The sequence below is a fragment of the Notamacropus eugenii genome, chromosome 7 (genome assembly GCF_028372415.1).
Source record: "Notamacropus eugenii isolate mMacEug1 chromosome 7, mMacEug1.pri_v2, whole genome shotgun sequence".
Lineage (NCBI taxonomy): Eukaryota > Metazoa > Chordata > Mammalia > Diprotodontia > Macropodidae > Notamacropus > Notamacropus eugenii.
Genome location: NC_092878.1, coordinates 168,709,565 through 168,732,388, shown reverse-complemented (window position 1 = coordinate 168,732,388; position 22,824 = coordinate 168,709,565). Strand labels below are relative to the sequence as shown.

The following is a 22,824-nucleotide window of genomic DNA, read 5'->3' as shown; positions in this document are numbered from 1 at the left end:
GGCCAGCTCCCTGGGAGGGTGGCACAGAGGGCAGGGGCTCCAGCTTCATCCACATGCCAGCCAATACTGGGGGACCACCAATCCTGTGCCCAGCATCTTCCACCTTTACCACCCTGGGCATGCCTAATCCTACCATCCCCTGCTGAGTGCCAGGGTGACCAAGGTTGGGAAACTGAGTGTCCTCTCCCCCCAAGCCTCCCTGCCTTTTCTCCCTGTTGCCTCAGGGGAAGAGGTACGGAATCCTCAGCGTGCCATTCCCATCGGCATCGTCACTTCCCTGCTCGTGTGCTTCATGGCCTACTTTGGGGTGTCTGCGGCCTTGACCCTCATGATGCCCTACTACCTCCTGGATGAGACCAGCCCCCTCCCTGTAGCCTTCGAGTACATCGGCTGGAGCCCTGCCAAGTATGTGGTGGCCGTGGGCTCCCTCTGCGCTCTGTCCACCAGGTACATGCTTCGGGGGCCCAGAAGGCAGGACTTGGGAGGGGAGGGATGCGCAGAGTCCACAGAGCCTCTAGGCTGGGGGCGGGGGGACAGGCAGGGACTCCTAGGTCACTGGACTGGGCCTACTCTGGGTCACACAGAACCAGACCACCCCCATTGCCATGTAAGACCAGGGGCCTCTCAGACACGTGTTGAGGTGTCTGTTGATGGGCGAGGCTGCTCTGACAGGTAGTGAGTTCTCCCTCAGAAGAGGTGTTCAAGGTGGGCTTGCCCCACATGATCCCCTCAGAATGTTTTGGGGGCTGCTCCTTTCCCATGTAGTACGTGGGTGTCTGTTTAAGCAGCAGAGGGGCTAGGATCCTGTCAGTAACAGGTGGCAGAGGCTCCACCAGGGCCTAGGGTGGAATTTGACAGTGTGGCAGGGTTCTTTCCTCCTATGACCCCTTTGGGAAAGGGAAGGGTGGTGGCAGCTAGGGAAGGGGATCCCAGAGGACTCAAGCATTTCTCATCCTTGCTTGCTGATTTCCAGCCCTAAGAGAATCACTGAGCCCCAGACCCAGGGTTGGGTTCAGGGTAGACCTGCCTGGACCCTGAAAGGCTGGGCAGAGTTAAGGTATTGGGCCCCCACTGGCTCTGAGCTTTAAGACAGAATCATGACTCTCTGGGGGAAGCATGCAGAGCCACAGATGTGATCAGGACCCTGCAGGGAGTTGGGTCCCAGCCAGCCCTGTGAATTGACAAGGGTTTTGGAGCCAGGTTGGGGGGTGCCGGGCAGGGGCTGAATGAAATGCCATTAGCTGTGACTCAAAACTAATGCTGCCCCAAGAAAAATCTCCTTTTTTCCTGATAGAGGCAGGAGAGTTAGTGGCAGAGCTGCTAGCTGGGCTTGGAGCTAGGAAAACCAGGGTTCCAATCCTGTTTCAGACACTGGGTGACCCTGGATAGGCCTCAGAGTCTTGCCCCAACTCTCCAGCCTCCATTCTATTCTCAGGCTTTCAAAGCTGTTCAGACAAAGAGACCTGAATCTGCCCTGCCAAAGGGGGCTTGGGTGGGCACTGTGTCTAATCCAAGCCTTGACCACAGTCATGGTCATGATGGCGCTTTGGGGAGCAGCACAGTCTTGACTTCCTTAGCTCAGTTTTCTAAAGGCCTGCAGTTGAAGGAACCAACCTCCTCATAATTCTTGTAAAATAAAAGTGATCACTTGCTGAAGCATTAAATGAAATTAAATTTTAAGCATTAAATGAAATTCTCTTCAAATCAGGGGTTCATTCTTTTCTTTCCTTTCATCATTTTACAACTATTTCCATTCAAATAACCAATTTGTAATCTGTGTAAAACATACCCTGAAAAAGGGGGCCCATGGCATCAAAAAGGTTAAGAAGCCCTAATCGCCCCCAAGGCCATGTGGGGGGAGATGGGAAAACTGATCACATGGAGAAATGAAGGATTCAGATGATTGGAAAAGCTGATTTGAGTCAATATCTTCCTTCCATTTTCCCAGTACCACCACTGACCTAAGCAGCTGCCCAGGGAGAGGCAGGCCCTGGCTGTCCCGCTTGTACTCCCTAGATAAGGCCCATGGAGGTCAAATGACTTACTCAAGGTCATGCGTAGGACTATAAGTCTAGAGCTGGAAGCTATGTCATCCTTCATTTTACAGAGGGAAAAACCGAAGGCTGTGGAGGTCCACTGCCTTGTCCAAGGGATCACAGAGTAGTTAGTGACAGCCAGGACTTGCCACCAAGTCCTACTGTACATATTCATGAGAAGTAGCTATGGACTAGCTTATTAAGTACACTGGAGAAAGTCAAGACATGTGAGTTTGAATCTGGCATGTGCCGTTTATTAGCTGTGAACCTTGGGCTCATCCTTTCTTTGCTCTGGGCTACCTCAGTTTCCTCTTGCTAAATGAGGGAGGAGTGGACTTAGATGTCTCGGAGGTCTCTTCCTGCTTGCTCCAGGATCTTCTCAGACTAGGACCTAGTGAATTAGATTCCCCAGGTCTCAGTTTCCTTGTCTTTCAAATCTGGGGGTTGGATCAGATGGCCTCTGAGTTCTTGTCCAGCTTTCTCCCAAGTCCCAGATAATTGGTTAGACTTTAACCGGTTTGATGCATCTTTTATGAGAACAGGCCTGATTGCTTGCTGTTTTCGAAAGGACACAGTTGGTGGTGTTAGGGTCTTTGGAGTAAGGGATAGATATTGGCTCAGCAGCCTTGGCTTCCTAATGACAGAAGGTACAGGGGGGACAGCAAACTTGTGAAAAAGCCTTGTGGGGGTCTCATGCTCTTGTTAGCAGGAAGCCCACCATCGGCAACTCAGTTGGTCCCCTGAATGAGTACCCACTGTGCCTTGCCATAGGATCCCCCTCTGAGGAGGGAGCAGCCAGGCTGAACGGGGACTCTGCCTCTGTGATGTGATCTTGCTTGCTCTCCATGTATGTTTGCTTTCCATCCAGTCTCCTTGGATCCATGTTCCCAATGCCGCGGGTAATCTATGCTATGGCGGAAGATGGTTTGCTTTTCCAATTCTTAGCTAAAGTCCATCCCAAAACGAAGAGCCCAATCAATGCTACTTTGACATCGGGTTCCGTGGCAGGTGAGACTCAGTTGACTTTTGTACGGAGAGGGGAGCCTTTGACCAAGGACGTGGGGGCAGTAAAGAATGCCGATGTGATCTCTCCAGCTTGTGTTGCTCTCGCCCAGGAAGGTGATGACATGGCACGGTTGCATGGTTCTCTACAGTCATGATGCTTGGTCCAGGTTCTCCCACCTGAGTGGGTCCCATCCATGTTTCCGCCATGGAATGACTTGTCCCTGAATTCTGCATTTTTCTGTTTTAGTCTTCTCGGCTCTATGTTTCCTTTGCCCCGAATTCTCTTTGCCATGGCACGGGATGGTTTACTGTTTAGATTTCTTGGACGACTAAGCCACAGGCAGTCTCCAGTTGCCGCCACCTTGACGGCAGGGGTCATCTCTGGTAAGCTTCACAAAACCAGGTTTCTTCAGCATTCACCGCAAGCACCATGATGCATGGACCTTCCCTCAAGAGCAAGTGCTTGCCATGCATGCGGGGAAGAGACTTTGTGAGACAAATGAATGAGATGGGCATGGACAGCGGGCTTCCCCTGCAGTGGGTAATCTTGGTGGTGGCATACTTGGCATCCATAAGTGACTTAGCCCTTTGCAAGCAGGGTTTAGCTTTTGAACTTTTTTCCAACTCTTTCAGTCTCTTTAAAAAAAGTGACTGAAATGGTGAGTCTTTCTGGATATCAAGTATTAGAGAGAAAATGATCTGGAGAAACTGATCCCTTGGAATTACTTGCCCAATCAATTCACTGAAATCAAATTCAAGGCTAATTATTTAATTGTCTAAACATTAAGCAGGAAAAATGGTTCATGGCTTTCTTATTGGTTTTGAAATAATATTGTGAAACTAACCCAGCCTAGCCCTCTAACACCCCCTACCCTGTCCAGTAGTGCTTCTTATTTCCATGGAAACATGCCAGGTTGGGGTTAGAGTAACCCCAAACCTTTAGGTTTCTCTCAGAAACCCTCTATGAGCCGACCCTTCCTCCCCATTGCTTTGGTGAGCTCCCCTGGGAATGGAAGTCAGCCAGGTGAGCATTTAAAACATGGAGGCTCCTACCATGGGAAAATCATCCATCCCAGTCCTCCATTCCAGGCTTCCCCACCTCCAAGTAGGCTCTTTGGAGCTGTCTGAGAAGCTCCAACTCCACTGTGCTGGCTGGCCTCTCCAGGCTAATCCAGCAACCTGTCCTTTCTGAAAGGGTGGTCCTAAGACCACCGAGGAGGTCCAAGCCACAGGGAGGGGCTCATAAAGAGTGTGTGCATCCCACATCCCAGCCAAGCCAGGCTGCGTGGCAAGAGTGAATCAGCTTCTGGGCCTGCTGCCATGTCAGTGTGTTAGCAGGGGGTCAGACTGCCAGAGACAACAACATTTGCAAAGATCTGTCGAAACTCACACAGAGAACACACACACATATACACAGAACATACATGTGCACACGTGTATGCACATGCACATGCACACACACATATACACACACACACATTCCTCCCTCGAGCCAGCCTCCCCGTGAGGCATCTCATCATCTGCACACTTCCAGCAAACACATCCCACACCACCATAAGGAAGAGACATCTGCGGGCGATCATGGGATTGTAGGCCTGGGAGCTGGAAGGGACCTTTGTTGTCATCGATTCCTGCTACTTCTTGGAATCCCAGATAGGGTCTGCTATAAAATGTTTATGTTTCCCCTGATAAATTTGATGATAGGATCCAAAACCCAGAACGGACCTTAGAGGTCATTGGGTCCCGTCTTGCAGAGAATGAAACTGAGGCCCAGGCACGGGAAGGGAGCCTAAGGTTCTCACTCCCAAGCCAGAAGGGACCTCTGAGGAGATAGTTCAAGCCCCTCATGTTACAGGAGGAGGACAGGGAGTCCCAGAGAGGTCACACGAGGATTACTGCCCAGCACACATGGATGGATAAGTCCAGTGGTCTACAAATACAGCAAGGCCAAGAGAGCCACCTCCTGACCCACTCCCAGCAGTGTCGATAGAGCCTCAGGGGTGCCCAGGGTCACATGACTGATAAGGGGCAGAGGTGGGGATTTAACTCAAGCCTATCCTGATCTCAGGTGGCACGCATTCTATCCCTACAGAGCCTCTCCAAGTTCATCTAAACATAATCTTGCTAAAATGGCCTTTTGTTTGAAACCAAAATCTGCCCACTATTAGGTAACCTTTTTAATAAAATAAAACAGCTCTGCACCTTGCTGGGCTAGTTAGCAATTTTAAGTTAGTTGTGGCTTACTGTAAGATGACAGGGTTGGACTAGACGGTCCCTAAAGGCTCTTCTGACTCCAGACCTGGATCCTGTGTGTGACCCTGGACAAGTCAGTGCCTCTCCACAGGCCTTAGTTTCCCCTTCTGTAAATGAGAACCTCCCAGGGCTCTTCCAGCTCTAGTCTTGGATGCCTGTTGAATCAAAAAGAGCTTTCATTGAGTTCTGCCACAAACCCTGCTTCCCTCAATCCCCACCCGGGGATTGGAGAGAGACTGGAAATCAAACCTAGGTTTTCTTGGCCAGCTCTGGATGGAAAGTCCAAGACTCTGAGCGTTCCCAGCATCATTCTACCAGGTGATCTACTCTTTACTATGCTCCCTATGTGACTTTGGGCAAGTCACCTCATCTCCATGAGCCATAGTATCTCTACAGTAAAGGCTTGGATTTCAAGGTCTCTGAGGAGACCTTTCTGCTCTAGAATTAGTCTTTTATGTGACCTTGGGCCTCCTGTCCCATTCTCCACAAGTAAGAGGAGGGCTTGGGTCATCTATGGGTCCTTGGTCAAAAGTACTTATTCATCTGCCCTCAGTTTCCCCTTTTGCAGAAAAATTAGGTTGATCTAGGTGGCTTCTGTGGTTCCTTACAGCTCCAGTATCCTAGGATACTTTGATTTGCCCAGTTACACACATGTGCATGCACGTGCAGACACACACACACACACACGTGCATACACATGCCCCTTGTAATCAGCTGTTCCTAAATGAACAGCCATGAGTGACAGGCTGGGGCTTTGGTTCCCTGTGTTTAACTCTCTGTTCTCTCTGGACAGCTGTCATGGCATTCCTCTTTGACTTGAAGGCTCTGGTGGATATGATGTCTATTGGGACCCTTCTGGCCTATTCACTTGTGGCTGCTTGTGTTCTCATCCTCAGGTGGGATCCTCACTCCCCAACCTCCCCCTATGCCTTCTTCCCCCTCATCATCCTGCGTGGAGGTTTACTTCTGGGCAGAGATCTCTTGCTAAGAATCACTAGACTGGGTTAACTTGAGGGTGGAGAAAGAACAGGGCAGATCTTACTCTCTAGATAGTGCACTCAAGGCCCAGGTTGGGAACCTCAGGAGAGCATGTGGTTCAGTGCAAACATTGTTGAATCTGGAGGTGGGAAGGTGGGTTGACTCTTGTTCCTGACACATAGTGGTGTGTGACCTGAGGCATGTCACTAAGCCTTAGTCTTGAGTTATCGAAGCCAAGAAAGCCCTTGTCACAAATCTCAGGTCCTGTGATCCTAGAAGCGATCCAGCTGCAGTAACTTATCTAAAGTCACTCTGGTGGTATGTGACAGAGGGAGAATTCATGCCAGAGTAATGATACAGTCTGTCCTTGGGAACAGGTACCAGCCCAGCTTGACTCACCAGAAGACAAAATGTTGCCCGGAGAAAGAAGCCTTGACCTCAGATTCAGCCATGGTCTTGTTGCCAGGATCTGGAAACAACAAGCAGACCTTCATCAAACCCTCAAGGTTACCTACCCAGCGGTCGGCATCTCTTGTTACCTGTTTGGTGGGGCTGCTGGGTGAGTCCTCTTCCCCAGAATTAACAAGACTCACACTTCCCCATAACTGACCATCTTGACTAGTGACTGGCACAGAGTTGGCATGAAGTAGGGCTGACCACTGCCCCTGGGGTATGGAGCCAAGTGGTGGGAGAAAAACCCCCTTGAATGATGCTGTCACTGGTCTTACCCTAGTTACAGCACTGCCCATGACCTGAGGGTACTGAAATGTACTCCCTGCCCTAGATTTTCCCTCACAAACTCTCATCTCATCTCCCTTTAGAGTCACTGATGGCTAGAGATGGCAAATGGTAGAACTTATTCCCCCAGGTCCAAGATCCCAGGCCTACCACTGCAACAATACACAGAGACCAAGGAGTTAAGGTGCAGGACAGGTTGGATCGGTCGGAGGTTATTATGGCAACTTAGAATATAGGGGCGTATGTAGTCTAGTGTTAAAAAGAGCAGATCTGGGGTCCCAGGACATGTCTTTGGTGGGGGGTGGCACAGAAGTCACAGTGCAGGTCAGCCCAGCCTCCCATCCTAGTGCATTTGCCAGCATTAGGGAAAGAGGACTGGATTTATTTGGAGTCAGAGGACCTGGATTTGAATCTATTGTAACCAAGGTGTTGTTGAGCAAATGACTTCCATTCTCTGGTCCCCTGTTTCTTCAGCTATTATATCTGGGACTGGGATCAGATGACTGATCCCTTAGAAAATCTAAATCTGTACTCCTGCAACCTCATGTTCTGTATAAAGTCCAGACCAAAGAAGTCCATAGTCATCGTGCAGTTCTCCTAATACTCTTTTTCTCAGAGGACAAATATACTACTCATTCCTTTGAGCTCCAGAGCACAAATCCTCCTCAGCAAAAGCCATAGTACTGGGAAGAGACCAGTCTGGCCGAAAAACAAGGTAGATGAAAAGCAACTCTTGGAAAGCTCCTTTTTTTTTAACTTGAATATTTCCCAGACCGCGGCATGCCGCTTGGCCAATGAGGGAGCTGGCCGCAGAATTGAACTGCAGAGCAGGCAGGACTGTATTTGGGAAGTTACCCAACTATATCTCAGAAGAATCCAAATTAAAAGTAAGCTAAAGGAATAATGGGAAGCTCCAGCTTCTATCATGAAATTTTCTTTCTTTTCCCTTTTTTAAAGTGAAAAATAAATCTCATTCTTTTATCTCCATACTTAAGTCCTTGCCAATGCAGATCTGAACTCTTTCTGCCCCTTGGAGTCTTCAGTCTTGCCCAGGGCATTAGCACATTGGACTTGTAGCCAGAAGTTCTGGATGGGAATTCTGTCTCAAATGCTCAATACCTGAGGGATCTTGAGTCAAGCCATTTCACCTCTGGGCTTCTTGGATGTGATGACCTCCAAGGTCCCTCCCGACTCTAAATCTCAGACTCTGTGGGTCAGAGGTAGGACACAGATCTTCCTGCCTCTGAGACTATCTTTCTTCTTTTCAAAATAAATTTATTTGTTTTCCGTTTTCTACAATCACTTCCATAAGTCTTAGATTTTGTCCCCCTCCCTCCCTGAGATGGCAAGCAATCATATATGGGTTCTACACATACATTCTTATTATACATATTTTCATATTAGTCATGTTGCATAGAAGAATTAAAATGAATGGGCGAAACCTGAGAAAAACCCAAACAAAACCAAACATAACACAGGAGAAAATATTCTGCTTCATTCCATGTTCCCATTCCATAGTTCTTTCTCTGGATGAGCATGGCATTTTGCCTCGAGTCCTTTGGGAATGTTTTAGGTCCTTGCATTGCTGTGAAGGGCTACATCTACCAGAAAAATTCCTCACCTGTGATTGTTACCATGTACGATGATCTCCTTGTTCTGCTCTTTTCACTCCGCATCAGTTCATATAAGTCTTTCCAAGCCTCCCTGAAGTCCTCCTATTCATCATTTCTTATAGCACAATAGTATTCCATTATATTCCTATTATCACAACTTGTTTAGTCATTTCCCAATTGATGGACATCCCTTGATTTCCAGTTCTTGACCACCACAAAGAGAGCTGCTATAAATATTTTTGTACATATGTGACCTTTTCCCATTTTTATGATCTCTTTGGGATACAGCCCTAGAGGTGATATTGTTGGATCAAAGGGTATGCACATTTTTGTAGCCCTTTGGGCATAGTTCCAAATTGCTCTCCAAAATGGTTGGATCAGCTCACAGCTCCACCAACAATGAATTAGTGTTCCAACTCTCCCACATCTTCTCCAACATTTATCATCTTCCTCTTTTGTCATGTTAGCCAATCTGAGAGGTGTGAGGTGGTACCTCAGAATTGTTTTGATTTGCATCTCTAATCAATAGTGATCTAGAGCATTTTTATATGACAATAGATATCTTTAATTTCTTCCTTTGAAAACTTCCTGTTCATATCCTTTGATCATTTATGAATTGGGGAATGACTTGCATTCTTTTAATTTGACTCAGTCCTCTATATATTTTAGAAATGAAGCCTTTATCACAGACACTAGCTGCAAAAATTCTTTCCCAGTTTTCTGCTTCCCTCCTAATCTTAGTTTCATTGGGTTTGTTTATGCAAAAACTTTTCAATTTAATGTAATTAAAATTATCCATTTTGCACTTCATAATGTTCTCTACCTCTTGTTTGGTCATAAATTTCTCCATTCTCCATAAATCTGACAAATACACTATTCCTTGCTCCCCTAATTTGTTTATAGTATCAGTCTTTATACCTAGATCATGTATCCATTTGGACTTTATTCTTGTGTATGGTGTCAGGCATAGATCTATGCCCAGTTTCCACCACACTGTTATCCAGTTTTCCCAGCAGTTTTTGTCAAACAGTGAGTTCTTATCCCAGAAGCTGGGGTCTTTGGGTTTATCAACAGTAGATTGCTATATTCACTGACTACTATGTCTTGAGCACCTAACCTATTCTACTGGTCTACCTCTGTATTTCTTAGCCAGTATCAAGTGGCTTTGATGATTGCTGTTTCATAATACAACTTGAGATCTGGTAGTGTTAGGCCACCTTCCCTACCATTACTTTTCATTAATTTCCTTAATATTCTGGACCTTTTGTTTTTCCAGATGAATTTTGATATTATTTTTTCTAGCTCTAGAAAATATTTTTCTGGTAGTTTGATTGACATGGCACTGAATAAGTAAATTAATTTAGGTATGAGGCTGACTTTCTATACAGCATGAGTGCTTGACTGCCTCTCTAGAGATTGACTAGGGGGAAAACTGACCCTTTCAATGAAAGGAGATCCCTTTCCCTGGGCAGTTGGTCTGAGCCATAATCCTTTCTTTCTCTCTGCATCTGGGGTGAAGCATTCCTGGTTCTTGGCCTCAGCATCCTGATGACCCACAGCATGAATGCTTTTACCGATCTGGACCCATGGAGCCTTGGACTTCTCTCCGTGTTCATCTTCCTTATCCTCAGCATCATCCTTGTCATCTGGAGACAGCCCCAGAATAAGCAGAAAGTGGCCTTTATGGTAAGTGCTTAGAGCCCCACCCTGCTGGAACACCTTTGAGCAGCTGGAGAAAGTGGTGATCTGTGGAAGGGAAGGAAAGCTAAATGACTCCCAGCTAAGAAGCCAAGGATGGCCAGCCACTGATGAGGCCTGGGAGTGGGCCTGGTGGGCCTCTTCTGATGTCTGTGCTCCACTCCCAGCTTCTGACTGAAGATCTCTGCTTCACATGAGCCAACATTAACTTTCTTTTTGTTCTTCAAGGAGAATTTAAATTCCTTGAGAGTAGGGACAGTTTTTCATATCTGCTTTTGTAGCCCTAGTACAGAGCTTCCCAGAAGTGTACTCTTCAACAAATGCTTGCTGACTATTGAATTGAACTGAATTAAGCCAATGTATTGGAGACCTCTACTAAAATACCTACTAGGTGCCAGGCACTAAGTGCTGGGGATACAAAGGAAGGCAAAGAACAGTCCTTGTCTTCCAGGAGCCCACGGTCTGCCAGAGTGGATAACATGTAAACAAATTTGTACAAACAAACTATAAATAGATCAATAGGAAATAATCAACCCAAGAAAGACTCAAGAATTAAGGATGGCCCAGACCTTGTCCTTAACAAGCATATCATCTAATAGAGATCTCTTGATCGCATTCCTTTTTTTTATGACTGGCACATTTTGTTCTGGTTTTTGTTTTTATTCTTTGTCTTTGCTTTTTAGATGTAATCTTATTCCTGTCTCAAAAACTGGGGCCAACTAGAAATCCAGTGTCATAATTTGCTCTTGAATAACTCCTTTGTGAAACACTCTTTAAAAAATGCGCTTTAAAACATGGAAAGCACCCCCAAGAAACTACTCCCAGAGGGTTGGAAAACCCATCTTAGCCACAGAGTCATTTCCTTTTTTTCTTTAATTTAATATTATTTTACCCAATTTCATGTAAAAAACTATTTTAACATTCTTTTTTCAAATTTTGAGTTCCAAATGCTTTCTCTCCCTTTTTTCCCACCCCCTCATTGAGAAGGCAAACAATTTGACATAGGTTATACATGTGTAGTCATGCAAATCACATTCTCACATAAGTCACAGAAAACACAGCCAAAAACAACCCAAGAAAAATAAAGAAAGCAAAGAAAAAGTATCTTCCATCAGCATTCAGTCTCCATCCACTCTTTCTCTGAAGATCTTTCCATGGTTCTCTGTATTTGTCATACATTATTTCTTATAGCACCATATAATTTGTTCAAGCCATTCCCCCATGGATAAGCATCTCCTTTACTTCCAATTTTTAACTATCACAAAAAGCATGATTATAAATATTTTGGTATATCTTGGGACTTTCTTCTTAATCAGCAGCTTCCTTGGAGTATAAGCCCAACAACAGAGTTTCTGGTTAAAGGGGTTTCATCACTTTATTTGCATAATTCCATATTGCTTTCCAAATGGTTGCACCATTTCACAGCTCTCCCAACAATGTATTAGTGCGCCTGTCTTTCCACAGCCCCTCCGACATTGACTTCTTGTCATTTTTGCCAATTTGCAGGGTGTGAGCTGAAACTTCAGGGTTGTTTTGTTTCGCATTTCTTTTATGATTCCTCATTTGGAGCATTTTTCCAGAGGATGTGTCCATTTTAGCAGAACGACAGTGGCATGCATTTGTTCTGTGTGGTCTCTTCCAAATCTCAGGATGCTTATGAAATTCGGATGCCTTGATTATCCTTTTAATGTGGCCATAACTTATCTCACTGATGTGTTTGCCTATACTTTGCCCACCTTTCTCTGTGTCAGCTTCATGTGTCTCCATATCGCCTTGGACTTTTCAAATACACACCGAGGCAGCCCTGATTAATGGCAACATTTTGGTTCCTGGGCAAACTCATTTTACTTATGCTTGCCATTTCCCAGGAGGCCCTGGGTACACATGGTTGGCTCCTGGGACCAGGAGTTCTGGATCTGTTAGTTGGAGGTGTGGGAGCAGCCACTAGAGGGGGACAGAGCTCTGGGGACCCTGGGAGCCACGTGTGCTGGGGAGATAAAGCTGTTGGGTGACTCCAGGGTGAAGAGATGGAGCCTTCCTGAGTGTCTGAGCCCTGGAGCCTTCCTGAGTGTCTGCCTATCTGTCCACAGGTTCCCCTGCTACCATTTCTGCCTGCCCTCAGCATTCTGGTGAACATTTACCTCATGGTCCAGTTGAATGCACAAACGTGGATCCGATTCAGCGTCTGGATGGCTATTGGTGAGTACCTCCCAGCCAGCGTCAGGCTCCAGGTTGGTGCTGCTGCCCCTCCCTTTGCCTGTGCTTCTGCAGAATGTGCAGGGCTCCACTCTGGTTATCTTGTGGCTGGTTCAGGATAGCACCAGGATAGCAAAGTCCCAGAGGAGGAAAAGGGTCTTAGACAGCTGCCCCCCACCCCACTCCCAACCTCCCCACCCCCCCCCCCACCCCCGGTCAAGGATATAGCAGGGCAGGACCTGAACCCAAGTCTTGCTGGCTCTGAGTCTTCTTCTTTAGCCCCTGGGCCAGTGTGACTCTCATGAGGAAACACATTTGCAAATCTTTAATCACTGCAGAGATTTATGGGGGGCAGGGGGTACTTACTGGAGGCACAGAGTAGAATTGCCAATGAATGAGTTCAGCCAACTAGCTCAGCAATTAAAGAGTTGAGGATGAGATTGGGGTGCAAAGAGAAAGCACTGCTGTGGAGTCAGGACCTGGGTTCGAGTCCCATATCTACTGTTTACTGCCTGTGGGACCTTGGACAGGTCATACTCCCATGTTGGGCCTCAGTTTCTTCATCTGTAAAATGAGAGCCTTGGATCAGGGGGTCTCTGAGGTCCTTCCACTTCTAGAACAAGAGCATGGAGCAGGGGGCCAAGAAGATGCTTCATTTCACACTAGGTGATCCGCCCCAAGGAGATGGGCATGTGCGGTTTGGCATCTGTGCCAGCTGAAGTAAGAACTGCTAACTGATGCCCTTTGTCTGTTTTTGAAGGTTTCCTGATCTACTTTTCTTACGGCATCAGACATAGCTTGGAAGGGCACCATGAGCACGAAGATGAAGGTGTGTGTGCAGAGAACGCAATGGGGCAAGTGGAAGAGAAAAACCCCATTGAGGCCAGCAGCCTCACATAGGGCAAGCCCAGCATCCATTCCTCCTCCCGACCGGACAAGTCAGTGCTGATGCTGGGCAGCCTGGCCCTCGTGCTCCGTGTGTCTTTTGTTGGAGACAAGGACAGGCTGTTTTTGCCGGTTCCCCCTGTCCTCAGCCTGCTGCTCTTGTCCCATCTCCCCTCTGTGGTGTTTGTGCCTGTGGGCTGAGTGAGCCCAGACAAGAGCAGTGTGTCTGGGGACCAGCCACTTCCTTGAGGACCGTCTCCTCAGAGATGAGCCCAGAAATAAATGGGGGAGGGGAGGCCAGAGTTGCACCTCGCACCTTTTGGTACTTGGAAATTGTTGCTGTTTTGTTTTGTTTTGTTTTTTCAGTTTTGTCATGCATAACCCTGCCAGTGTTAGCCTTTGCTGGGGAGGGGTGCTGAGTAGCAGGAGGCTCTGTGTGTACCTACCCAGTTACGTGCCTCACATGCACTGGGGGAGGGTAGCACTCAGCGTGCCTCTGATGGTCTCTTTGGCCTTGTTCTTTTAAGCTGACAGACTGTCCTCCTTTCTATCCACCCCTCATAGCTGCTGTGGAAAGAGGGCTCTGGGGGAGCAGCAGAGCAGAGGGAGGACAAGCATCCTCTGGCAGTTTCTTAGCAAATGCCCACAGTGGACCCCTTAAGTTGACCCCCCTCTAGTAAAGAACCATTTCTAATAAATTAGTAAATATGAACATTTGCTTCAGACTTATCATACGTTGTAGGCATAACATTCCACAGCACTGAATAATGACTTCATTCAACAGCCCTTTCTTAAGCGCCTACTACTGTCATGTTGGGAAGAACTCTGCATTTGCTATCAAAGGACCTGGTCTCCAGCCCTGGTTCTGCTGCCTCTTCGCTGTAAGACCTTGGACAACTCCTTTGCTGTCTCTGGGCCCCCTCCTTTATGGGGAGGGTGTTGAACTCAATGGCTGAGGAATCTTTCAGCTTAGCAATCAGTCCTATCACCATTGAGTGATTTCCCTGTCAAAGTGTGTGTGGTCAGGGGGAGACTTCTAGGTGATGTCATTCTCCAGGAGAGGGTGAGAGGCACAGGGTGCCTGGGATTGACTCATTGCCCCTCTCTAGTCCCAATTCGCTGCTTTGCTTTGGCTAGGATTCTCTCTTGTTTCCCTGCTGCCCAAAGCCTTCATTTCTACATCAAGGAAGGGGGTAGAAGCAAGTAACAGGACAAGACAGATCTGCTCCTCTCCCAAAGTCAAAGGCAGCTAAGCCCAGCTGGAGGCCGTACCTCTCACCCTGTTTCTTCTGGAAACATTTCCAGGCACATTTCTTCTTTCCTTGTTCCCATTTCTTTTTGTTAAGTATTTCCATCTGTTTGGCCCTGTAAATTAGGGGGTTGTTTTAAACAATGATATGTCAACACTGGTAGCAGCAGCCCCTTCCTGTATCCTAGTAGGGTGAGGCTGGCACCATGCCCACTCAGATATGTGATAGCCAGATAATGCAGGCCAAGGAAGGGAATAGAAATGAGTGAGAGTCCTCAAAGCCTAGTGTCCAGACCTGTTTCAAGTAGGCCTTTCTGGGGCAGTGATGGAGGCTCAGTTTCTGTAGTGTGAGTGAGTCAGGGCCTTTCTTAGTGGAAAAGGAAATGCCCTTCTAGAGTCTGGGGATGGCGTGGGAGTGCTTAGCATAGCGCTGAGTCTCCAGGCCACCTGCCCTGGCCCTAGAGGGCCCAGAGGGCCCAGAGAACATTCAGGAGTCATGGCCCAGGGGAAATGGTTCAGAAAGAGCAACTTTGACTTGTAGTTCCCATTCTGGGGACCCCACATTTCTTGATTCCTTAATTGGTGTATGGAGAGGGAGAGGAAGCTGTGAGCTTCTGGTGCCCCAAATCACAGGGCTGCTGTCCAATTTTGGAAGGACAAGATCCTAACTTTGGATCATAAGACCCTGGGATTAGAGTTGGATGGGACCTCAGAGGCTATTAGTCCAACCTCGTTTTACAAAGGAGGTAACTGAGGCCAGGGGGAACAAAGTGACTTGTGACAGCTGATGGAGATCTCCTCCTCCAACCTTCCCCATGGAAGAAAAGAAAATGACTTCGGGTGTTCCCCTGAAATCCTTCCTTAATAATCAGATACAAAAATGTGTTGGGCAAGCAGCAGACATCTCAGCCAAACCACTAGGGCCTTCTAAAAAATGTGTTTTCTAATAAGGAATTTGATAATTATCAGCAAACACAAACATTTCCAATGTACAAAAAACAGAAAAGGGGGCTTGCATGGGAAGCTGAGAAAGTGCTGTGTAGAGTTTTGGTTTGGTTTGTTTTCTAAGTCTGCATCACTTGTAAAGTGATAGAATCCACACTATCCTAATCTACATCCTTTCCCACTGGGATCCTTGGTTTTCTTTTTTAAATTGAGGTCTCCTTTCCTGAGTCACAGGATAGTTAATTAAGAGCTGGACCTGCCTGGCCAGTCAGCGCTTCCTCCAGGTGAGGACAGTGGGGAGATATGTATGCACAGACATGCACATGTCCTGTATCTCTACATGCAAATATTGACAGAAGTACTTAGTAATCATGAGTTCCGACACCTTAAGTTGGGTCAAAATTCATTGTGGTGTTCTCTATTAACAGGTGTTTCTACAGAATGTTTTTAGGTATTAATATTAAACTATTTTGAGATTCAATGTTATAGTGTATATAAGATTTTTAATGGTATTTTCCAAGAACAAGGTATTTATATGTTTCTAGCACAAAGTCAGCCTCGAACCCAGAACCTGGAAAGCTTTGCGTTTCCATGTGCCTTATTTGTCATCTCTGCGGGGTTCCTGGAGGGCTAGTGTGTCTGCCTTGCACCGTGTTCTCAGGGGTCTGGCCATCTCTCCCGTCCTCACGACACACGCAGTGAGAGCTCACTGGCCCCAAGGGCTGGTCAACTGGCTTCCTCTAAAAGTGATTGCTTTTTCCGAGCTGCTGATCCCTGGGAAGAAAAGGCATCCTGTTAGTGCCGCGGCCAGCCTAGCCCTGAGGGACCCTTCTTTTCTTTGCAATGCAAAGAACATTCCAGGCTAGGGTTCAGGAGAACTTAGGAGTAGAATGAAGGGGGGTTTTTTATTATCGTTATTTCCTTCTATCCTGTTTTGTGAAAGAAAAATAAACATGTGGTTATAATTCATGACTCTTCCTTTTCTTTTCTCCCCAGTATTATTGGAGAATAATTCTCTCAAAGGGCCATCCCTCCCTCCATCATATTACTTTGCACAGAGCCTTTTTTCTAGAACAGAGATCATCTCTGAGGAATCTAAGACCCAAACAAGCTAAGTGACCTGGCCAAGGTCTCACAGGCAGAGTAGGGTAGCTCTGGGACCAAGAACTTGGGTGTCCTGACTCTCTGGTCTGATGATCTTCCCATGGTGGAAGGAGCCCCAGATGGGGGAGTTAAAAGAACTAGGCTCAAACCCCACCCCTTCCACTTACTCCTTGTGTGTCTTGGAGCAGGTGCTTTCTCTGATTTGGGTCTCAGTTCCACCTCTATGAGGCAGCTGAGTGTCTCAGTGGATGGAGTACCTGGCCTGAAGTCAGGAAGACTCACCTCCATGAGTTCAAATCCAGCCTCAGACATCTGACTAAGCTGTGTGACCCTGGGCAAGTCACTTCACTCTCACTTATTCCTCTGTAAAATGAGCTGGAGAAGGAAATGGCAAAACACTCCAATGTCACAAAGTCATAAGTGTCAGACACAACTGAAAAATGACTCAACAACAATTTCCACCTCTATAAAATGGTGGGTCCCCACCCCAGAGAGCCATCCCTTGAAACAACAAACAAAAAGGGAAAGACAAGGCAGTCTAGTGACACTAAGCAGCTCACGACTTCATCCAACCATTTCTAGAGGGTTTCATTCCCATAGTCCTATCCCTCTGTAGAGCGGATTTTCTCTTCCAAGCCCCGTCAGGTCCTTCTAACTTGGCCCCATTCCATGGGCTGGCTTGGCTCTTTCTCGTCCTCATTACAGCCACAGTCCCTGCTTCCCAGTGTAGCTGCCTCTTTCTGCATCCATTCATGTCCTGGGCTTCTCTCAGTCCTCAAGTTTCATTTCTTCGGTCCCATAAGTTTTGACTTAGCCGTTCTCACGTTGAGGAGAATCCACTGTTTCCAGTTCTTTGTCATCACACCAAACATGCTATTAGGAGTATTTTTGCTGTCTTGGAGTAGAGGAGAATGGATCTTCCAGAGGACTTCTGGGAACAGTAGTGAGATCCCTTGGTCAAAGAGGGTAGACATTCTAGTCATTGTTCTTGACTTGATTCCACATTGCTTCTTGGAATGGTTGGATGAATTCAAGTGTGTCGTTGTTCCTGGCTTTCCCCTGATGCCCCTTTCTCCATGGCTATACATAAAAGGACTCCTTTTCCCATCCCAACCTCACCCATCCCTATCCCCATGGCAACATCTAGACTAGAGATGATGGGGAGGCGGATACCGTGGGGAGCATTAACTCTGGTGTGAGAAGGCCTGGGTTCAAATCTCAACTTCGATACAGTCTGCACACAAGCTTGGTCTCCTTATCTACAAGGTGAAAGTTCTAGATTTGATGACCCTTCCCAGCTGTGGATCTAGGATTTAGGATGGGCAGGGCAGCGTCCTATGCCCACATTGGATCTCTGGCCTCCCAGGGATGAGTTGCTCTCCACTTTTGGACAGTTCTTAGAAGGAAGTCTCTTCTTAAACCCAACTGCAATCTGTCTCCACAGCCTCCCCCATCTCCCATGGCTTGGAGCTCTTCCCCCTGGGGCTAAGCAGAACTGGACACCTGCCCCCCACCCCAGATTTTCCTCCAGGTCAAAGGATTACCTTCATTTCCTCCACCTGGAGCCAAAATTGGGAACACAGTTTCCCACTGGGATAAGGCACTAGAGGTTTCCAGACCAACCCCAAGACACCTGTCGAGTCCATGATGCACTTGACTTTACCCTCCATTTCCCTGGTGTTCTGTGTCCTGAAGATGATGGGTGGGAGGACAAGTAGCTCAGCCCTGCTCCTGCAAAGAGAGAGAAGCTCCCTGGGCAAAGCTTCTCTTTGGTCTCCCCCCTCCCTTTCTGTACCCTTCTGGTACCTAGGCTCTCAGGCTCTGCCAAGCCTCACTTTGGGACAACTGGGCCCATCCGGTCTGCCTCTGGGGGTCCCCCAAAATGCTCCAACCCCACTCCTACTGTGTGAGTGGTTAGATATTTAGAAGTTGAGGGGAGTGGGATGGCCCTAGATTGGGAATCGGGAGCTGGACTTCTTCCTGAGTGACCTTGGGCAAGTCATCTGACTTCTCTGGGTTTCAGTTCCCTTCGCTGTAAAATGAAGGGTCAAAGTGCTATCCTCTGAGGTCCTTGAGTTCTAAAATGGTAGGCCAATGGTGAAATGGAAAATACCTCATCTTCTGGCATCCCCTATGGGCCTCAAGTGGGATCCCACCTGTCCCATCTCCCTAGCTCAGTGGGATAGATGGGGGCAGGGGAGTAAAGGAGGATAGATACTTCACATTTTCTGCCCTGGTCACCAGGGCCAAGGTCCCCTCTTATGACACTTGCTAGCATGGAGGTTACGAGGGTTTCTTAAAGGCTGAGTCAATGGAGTTCCAACTGGCAGGGAGCTGGTAGGAAAGAGCACTGAATGCCAAGGCCAGTTAGAAAGGTACAGAGGTCAATCAGGAGGGAGAAGGTTGAGAGCCACAGTGCCTCAGTGTCCCTTGACCTTGAGAGAGTTGAGGAAAAGATGACTGACTGGAAAAGCTGGCTGACTAGGGGATGGCCATGCAGATGAAGACCCAGGTCCTTGCCATTCATTCCGGATGGCATAAGGTTTTTTCTGCCTTTGAGCAGCAGCAGAGGAATGTAGCTCTTTAAGTGGGACCACCTCACAAAGCCCCCAAAGTGAACCTGCCCCTTTAAGCCAAGGGCCTTTCAGGAGAGTCCAAGAGAGGTCATCCTCCCTTTGGCAGCATCTGAATCACCAGAAGACTCTCCCTTTATCCTTGATTACACTGTTTCTACAGTAGACCAGGAGGAGGGAAGCTCTTTGAGGGCAGGAATCATTTCATGTTGGTCCTTGTATCCCTGTTAAGTTCCCAAAGATCTCACGCTTGCATGAGATCTTTCTTCCGAGCATGAATGAATGAGGCGGGAGCAAGGATGGTATGCACTCCGTTTATTCTCAGCTAGCTCAGGGTATACATAGGCATTCTACTTCCATGCATGCAAGAAGTTTGTAAACACTGTGTGCTGAGCTTACGTGCTTGGCTGTTGTTGTTCTTGCTCAAGATAATTGTGAAGGTTGGTAATTGCATAGGGGTGTTCCATCACTTAAATCATGCAAGGACATGGCGTCTCAAACAGATTTCTCCTGAGGGCGTCATGACCCTGATAATCCGAGAGTTCCAGACCCCTTACAGGCCTGGCCTGTGGAAGGCAATTTAAGGCATATTTGATGGAGTTGAATTGAGTTCAGCTCCTCTTCCCCTCCTTACTCCAGTAGCCTCAGAATAGGTCTTTCTGCTTCCCCTCATCCCTCTCTCCAACCAATCTTCCATACTGTAAACCAAAAAAACCCAATCTATACTTGTTGGTTGATTGATTGATGCTCAAGGCACAGTTCTTTGCCATTCCCTTCCTGAAAAATCAGTGGTTGCTCATTGCCTCTGGGAGAAATGACTCTGTTTTCAGTCTGGCACAACATGGTGCCCGCTGTGCTGCCATATTGCTTCCTTTTTCCATTCCGGTCACTCCTCATGGTCAACATTCTGTCTTTGCATTGGCTACCCCACTTAGGGACCCATATGTGTGCCACTTTTGTCCTACCTAAAGCCTAGCTTTCTGCTCAGAGCATAGGCCAGCCCAACCCTTTCTGCCCAAAGTCTTTCCTGGCAGCCTCTGTTGTCAGTGTCCTGGAAATCACTTTGTATAACTTGGCAGGGCTTTGGGAGTTACCTATTTGTGAACACATCACACCTTCCCTCCAAGGAGTTGAAGCTCCTTGAGGTCAGGCACATCTTTGAGCCCAGCAGAGTGCAGGCCACACAGGAGATGCTTGATTAAAGGCTTGTCAAATTGAAGCCCACCTTGACTGCCTTCAGACAGAAGTTCCTAAGTCTTTTGGTGTCTTGGTTTCTTTGATAGTTTGGGAGAACAGACCAGAAAGAAAGCAAGTTTTCAAATGCATGTAATAAAATGTAGAGGACCACAAAGAAAACCAACGACGTCGAAATCTAGTTATCAGCGTTGAAAAACAACCAATTCCAGACTCTGGTCACACGCCCTGCTAAGCTGAAGGTTTCCTACAGATCCTAGAGACACTTCCATGTTCATGAATCCAAATAGCCCCCCTGGTAATTAAGTTCACATCCCAACTGGATTTCAAGAAAGCAGGTGCCTGTGAGTTCTATATGAGCTCACACCAAGACAACTAGTCCCATAGGCAGGGAACTTTCAGCCTCAGGGCCTCATGTGGTCCTCTGGGTCCTCAAGTACAGCTCTTTGAGTTGTGACCACTTGAGGACCTAAGAGACCACATGTGGCCTCGAGGTCAAAGGTTCCCCACCCCTGCCATAGGATAACGTGGGAGCCAAATATATGAACACATGACTAAATCAGAACTCAAGAGGCAAGGGACCTCAGAGATCATCTCCACTTTGCTTTACAGGGAGGGAAACTGAGGCCCAGGGAGTTTCAGAGATGTATCTGTTGGAGGTGAAGTAGCTATTGTCAGAGGTGGGATTAGAACTCAGGCCCTTTGAATCCAGCCAGGGCTTTTACAAACTGCAGGTTCCTGTTTCCCCTAGAGTCACATGGTCAGAGATTGGGGGAGAAAAGCTGATCCTTCTCCTCCCCTGGCCTTTCCTGCCTACACAGGAGGGAGAGAGAAGCACCATTCTGTCAGCAGGGAAGCAGAGAAATGCCACCATCCTGGCTCTGTTCATTCCTGACTTCCTGGGAAGAAGAGAAACCAGATGATTGCGCTGGAGACTCTGGTCTCCTGGCCTGCGCTGGCCTGGTTTCTCCAAGGAAGGAGAGGGCATCATTTCATGACTCGGGACATCCACACCTTGGCTGCCTAAGGCCCTGGTAGGACCACGCCTTGAGGTCAACACCTTGCTCTCAGGACCACTTCCATGTTCTAGCTCTACCATCTTCACTCAGTAACCTGTCCTCCCCTGAAAGGCTCTCAGTCTACATGTTCCACCCACTCACAATTCTGGAAGCTCTTGTCTACGGACTTCCAAGTCACAAGACTTCTTTCCTCAATGAGCTCAGTGCAGGGTTCACAATTTTTCTCCCCCTCCAGTCCTACCCTCCTACTAAGGAACTCCATCAAAGGTACCGACACCCCCTCAGATGCCTTAACCTCCCAGTTCCTCGCCTCACTCATTTCCCAATTACTGCGAATCAGTCATACACAAAGACGGTCGGCCGTATGCCAGATCATGCTATCACCCACAAATGCACCACTTTGGTGACTATGTGCTCTGGAATTTCCTCATCTGATCACACTGTACTATCATTCTACCTCTCCCTCTGCCTGGCAAACCCCCTTTTACCTTCACCATGATCACCAATCCATCACTTCACTGAAAACTTCACTAAAAATTAATGGAAACAGTAATTTCAATGAAATAGCAGGATATAGTACAACTCCACAAAAATCATCAACTTTTCTGTATATTAGGGGAAAAAACCCATCAGGAATAGATTAAAAAAGAAATTCCATTCGAACTAGCCCAGGATATAGAGAGCACCTGAGAGTGCCCCTCCCCGACACAAACAGGGACTTCATGGATGCAGCTACCAAACACTCGGTATCGAAATAAACACAGGCCTAAGTGAACGAAGAGATAGTAATTGTTCATGTGTGGGCCCTGCCAACTTAACAAAAGTGACATTGAAACGTTCATGTACAGACCCAGTATCATGCCATTCAAATCTAATATAGAGATTAGAAAAAAATAACAAATTTTATCTGAAGAAACAAAAGCTCAAGGAAATAACGCTAAACAAGTGGGAAGGAAGGGGGCCTAGCCGCACCAGATGTCAAGCTGTATTCCAAGGTTAGAATCACCAAAACTGTCTGGCACTGGTTGAGAAAATTCGATTAGTGGAACAGATTAGGTGCATAAGGCAGAGAAGCAAAGGGAAGCGGAAGAGGGAAGAGCACAGGTATTTACTAAAAGCCTCTGCTGTGTGCTGGGCACTTTACAAATGTTATCTCACTTGATCTAGTACCAATATGGCTGGATACTTGATCATCATGAGGGGATTGGTTCATGAGGCAGAATACCAGAGACACCAGTCTAACCACCACAAGCCCTCAGAGTCACCCCTAAGCCAAGGTCTCCCATGGCATCCTGAGCAGTCTCCAGTCATCCTGATGAATATCTGGTCACTGGATCC

The 22,824-nt window shown here is 47.3% G+C and overlaps 1 protein-coding gene across 2 annotated transcripts in view; it reads left to right on the top strand.

Moving 5' to 3' along the window:
* SLC7A2 (solute carrier family 7 member 2) overlaps positions 1-16,565 on the top strand; it is a 29,373-nt gene extending 12,808 nt beyond the window's left edge. The window contains exons 6-12 of one of the 2 annotated variants that reach the window (XM_072625640.1): positions 225-447; positions 3,289-3,425; positions 6,088-6,190; positions 6,650-6,831; positions 10,143-10,309; positions 12,412-12,520; positions 13,278-16,565. In XM_072625640.1, coding sequence (XP_072481741.1) covers positions 225-447; positions 3,289-3,425; positions 6,088-6,190; positions 6,650-6,831; positions 10,143-10,309; positions 12,412-12,520; positions 13,278-13,417 — 1,061 coding nt within the window. In that variant the 3' untranslated portion in view covers positions 13,418-16,565. Of the gene's footprint in view, positions 1-224; positions 448-2,904; positions 3,045-3,288; positions 3,426-6,087; positions 6,191-6,649; positions 6,832-10,142; positions 10,310-12,411; positions 12,521-13,277 lie in introns of both variants that reach the window. The other variant, XM_072625639.1, reaches the window with a different exon arrangement.
* Positions 16,566-22,824: the final 6,259 nt, after the last annotated feature.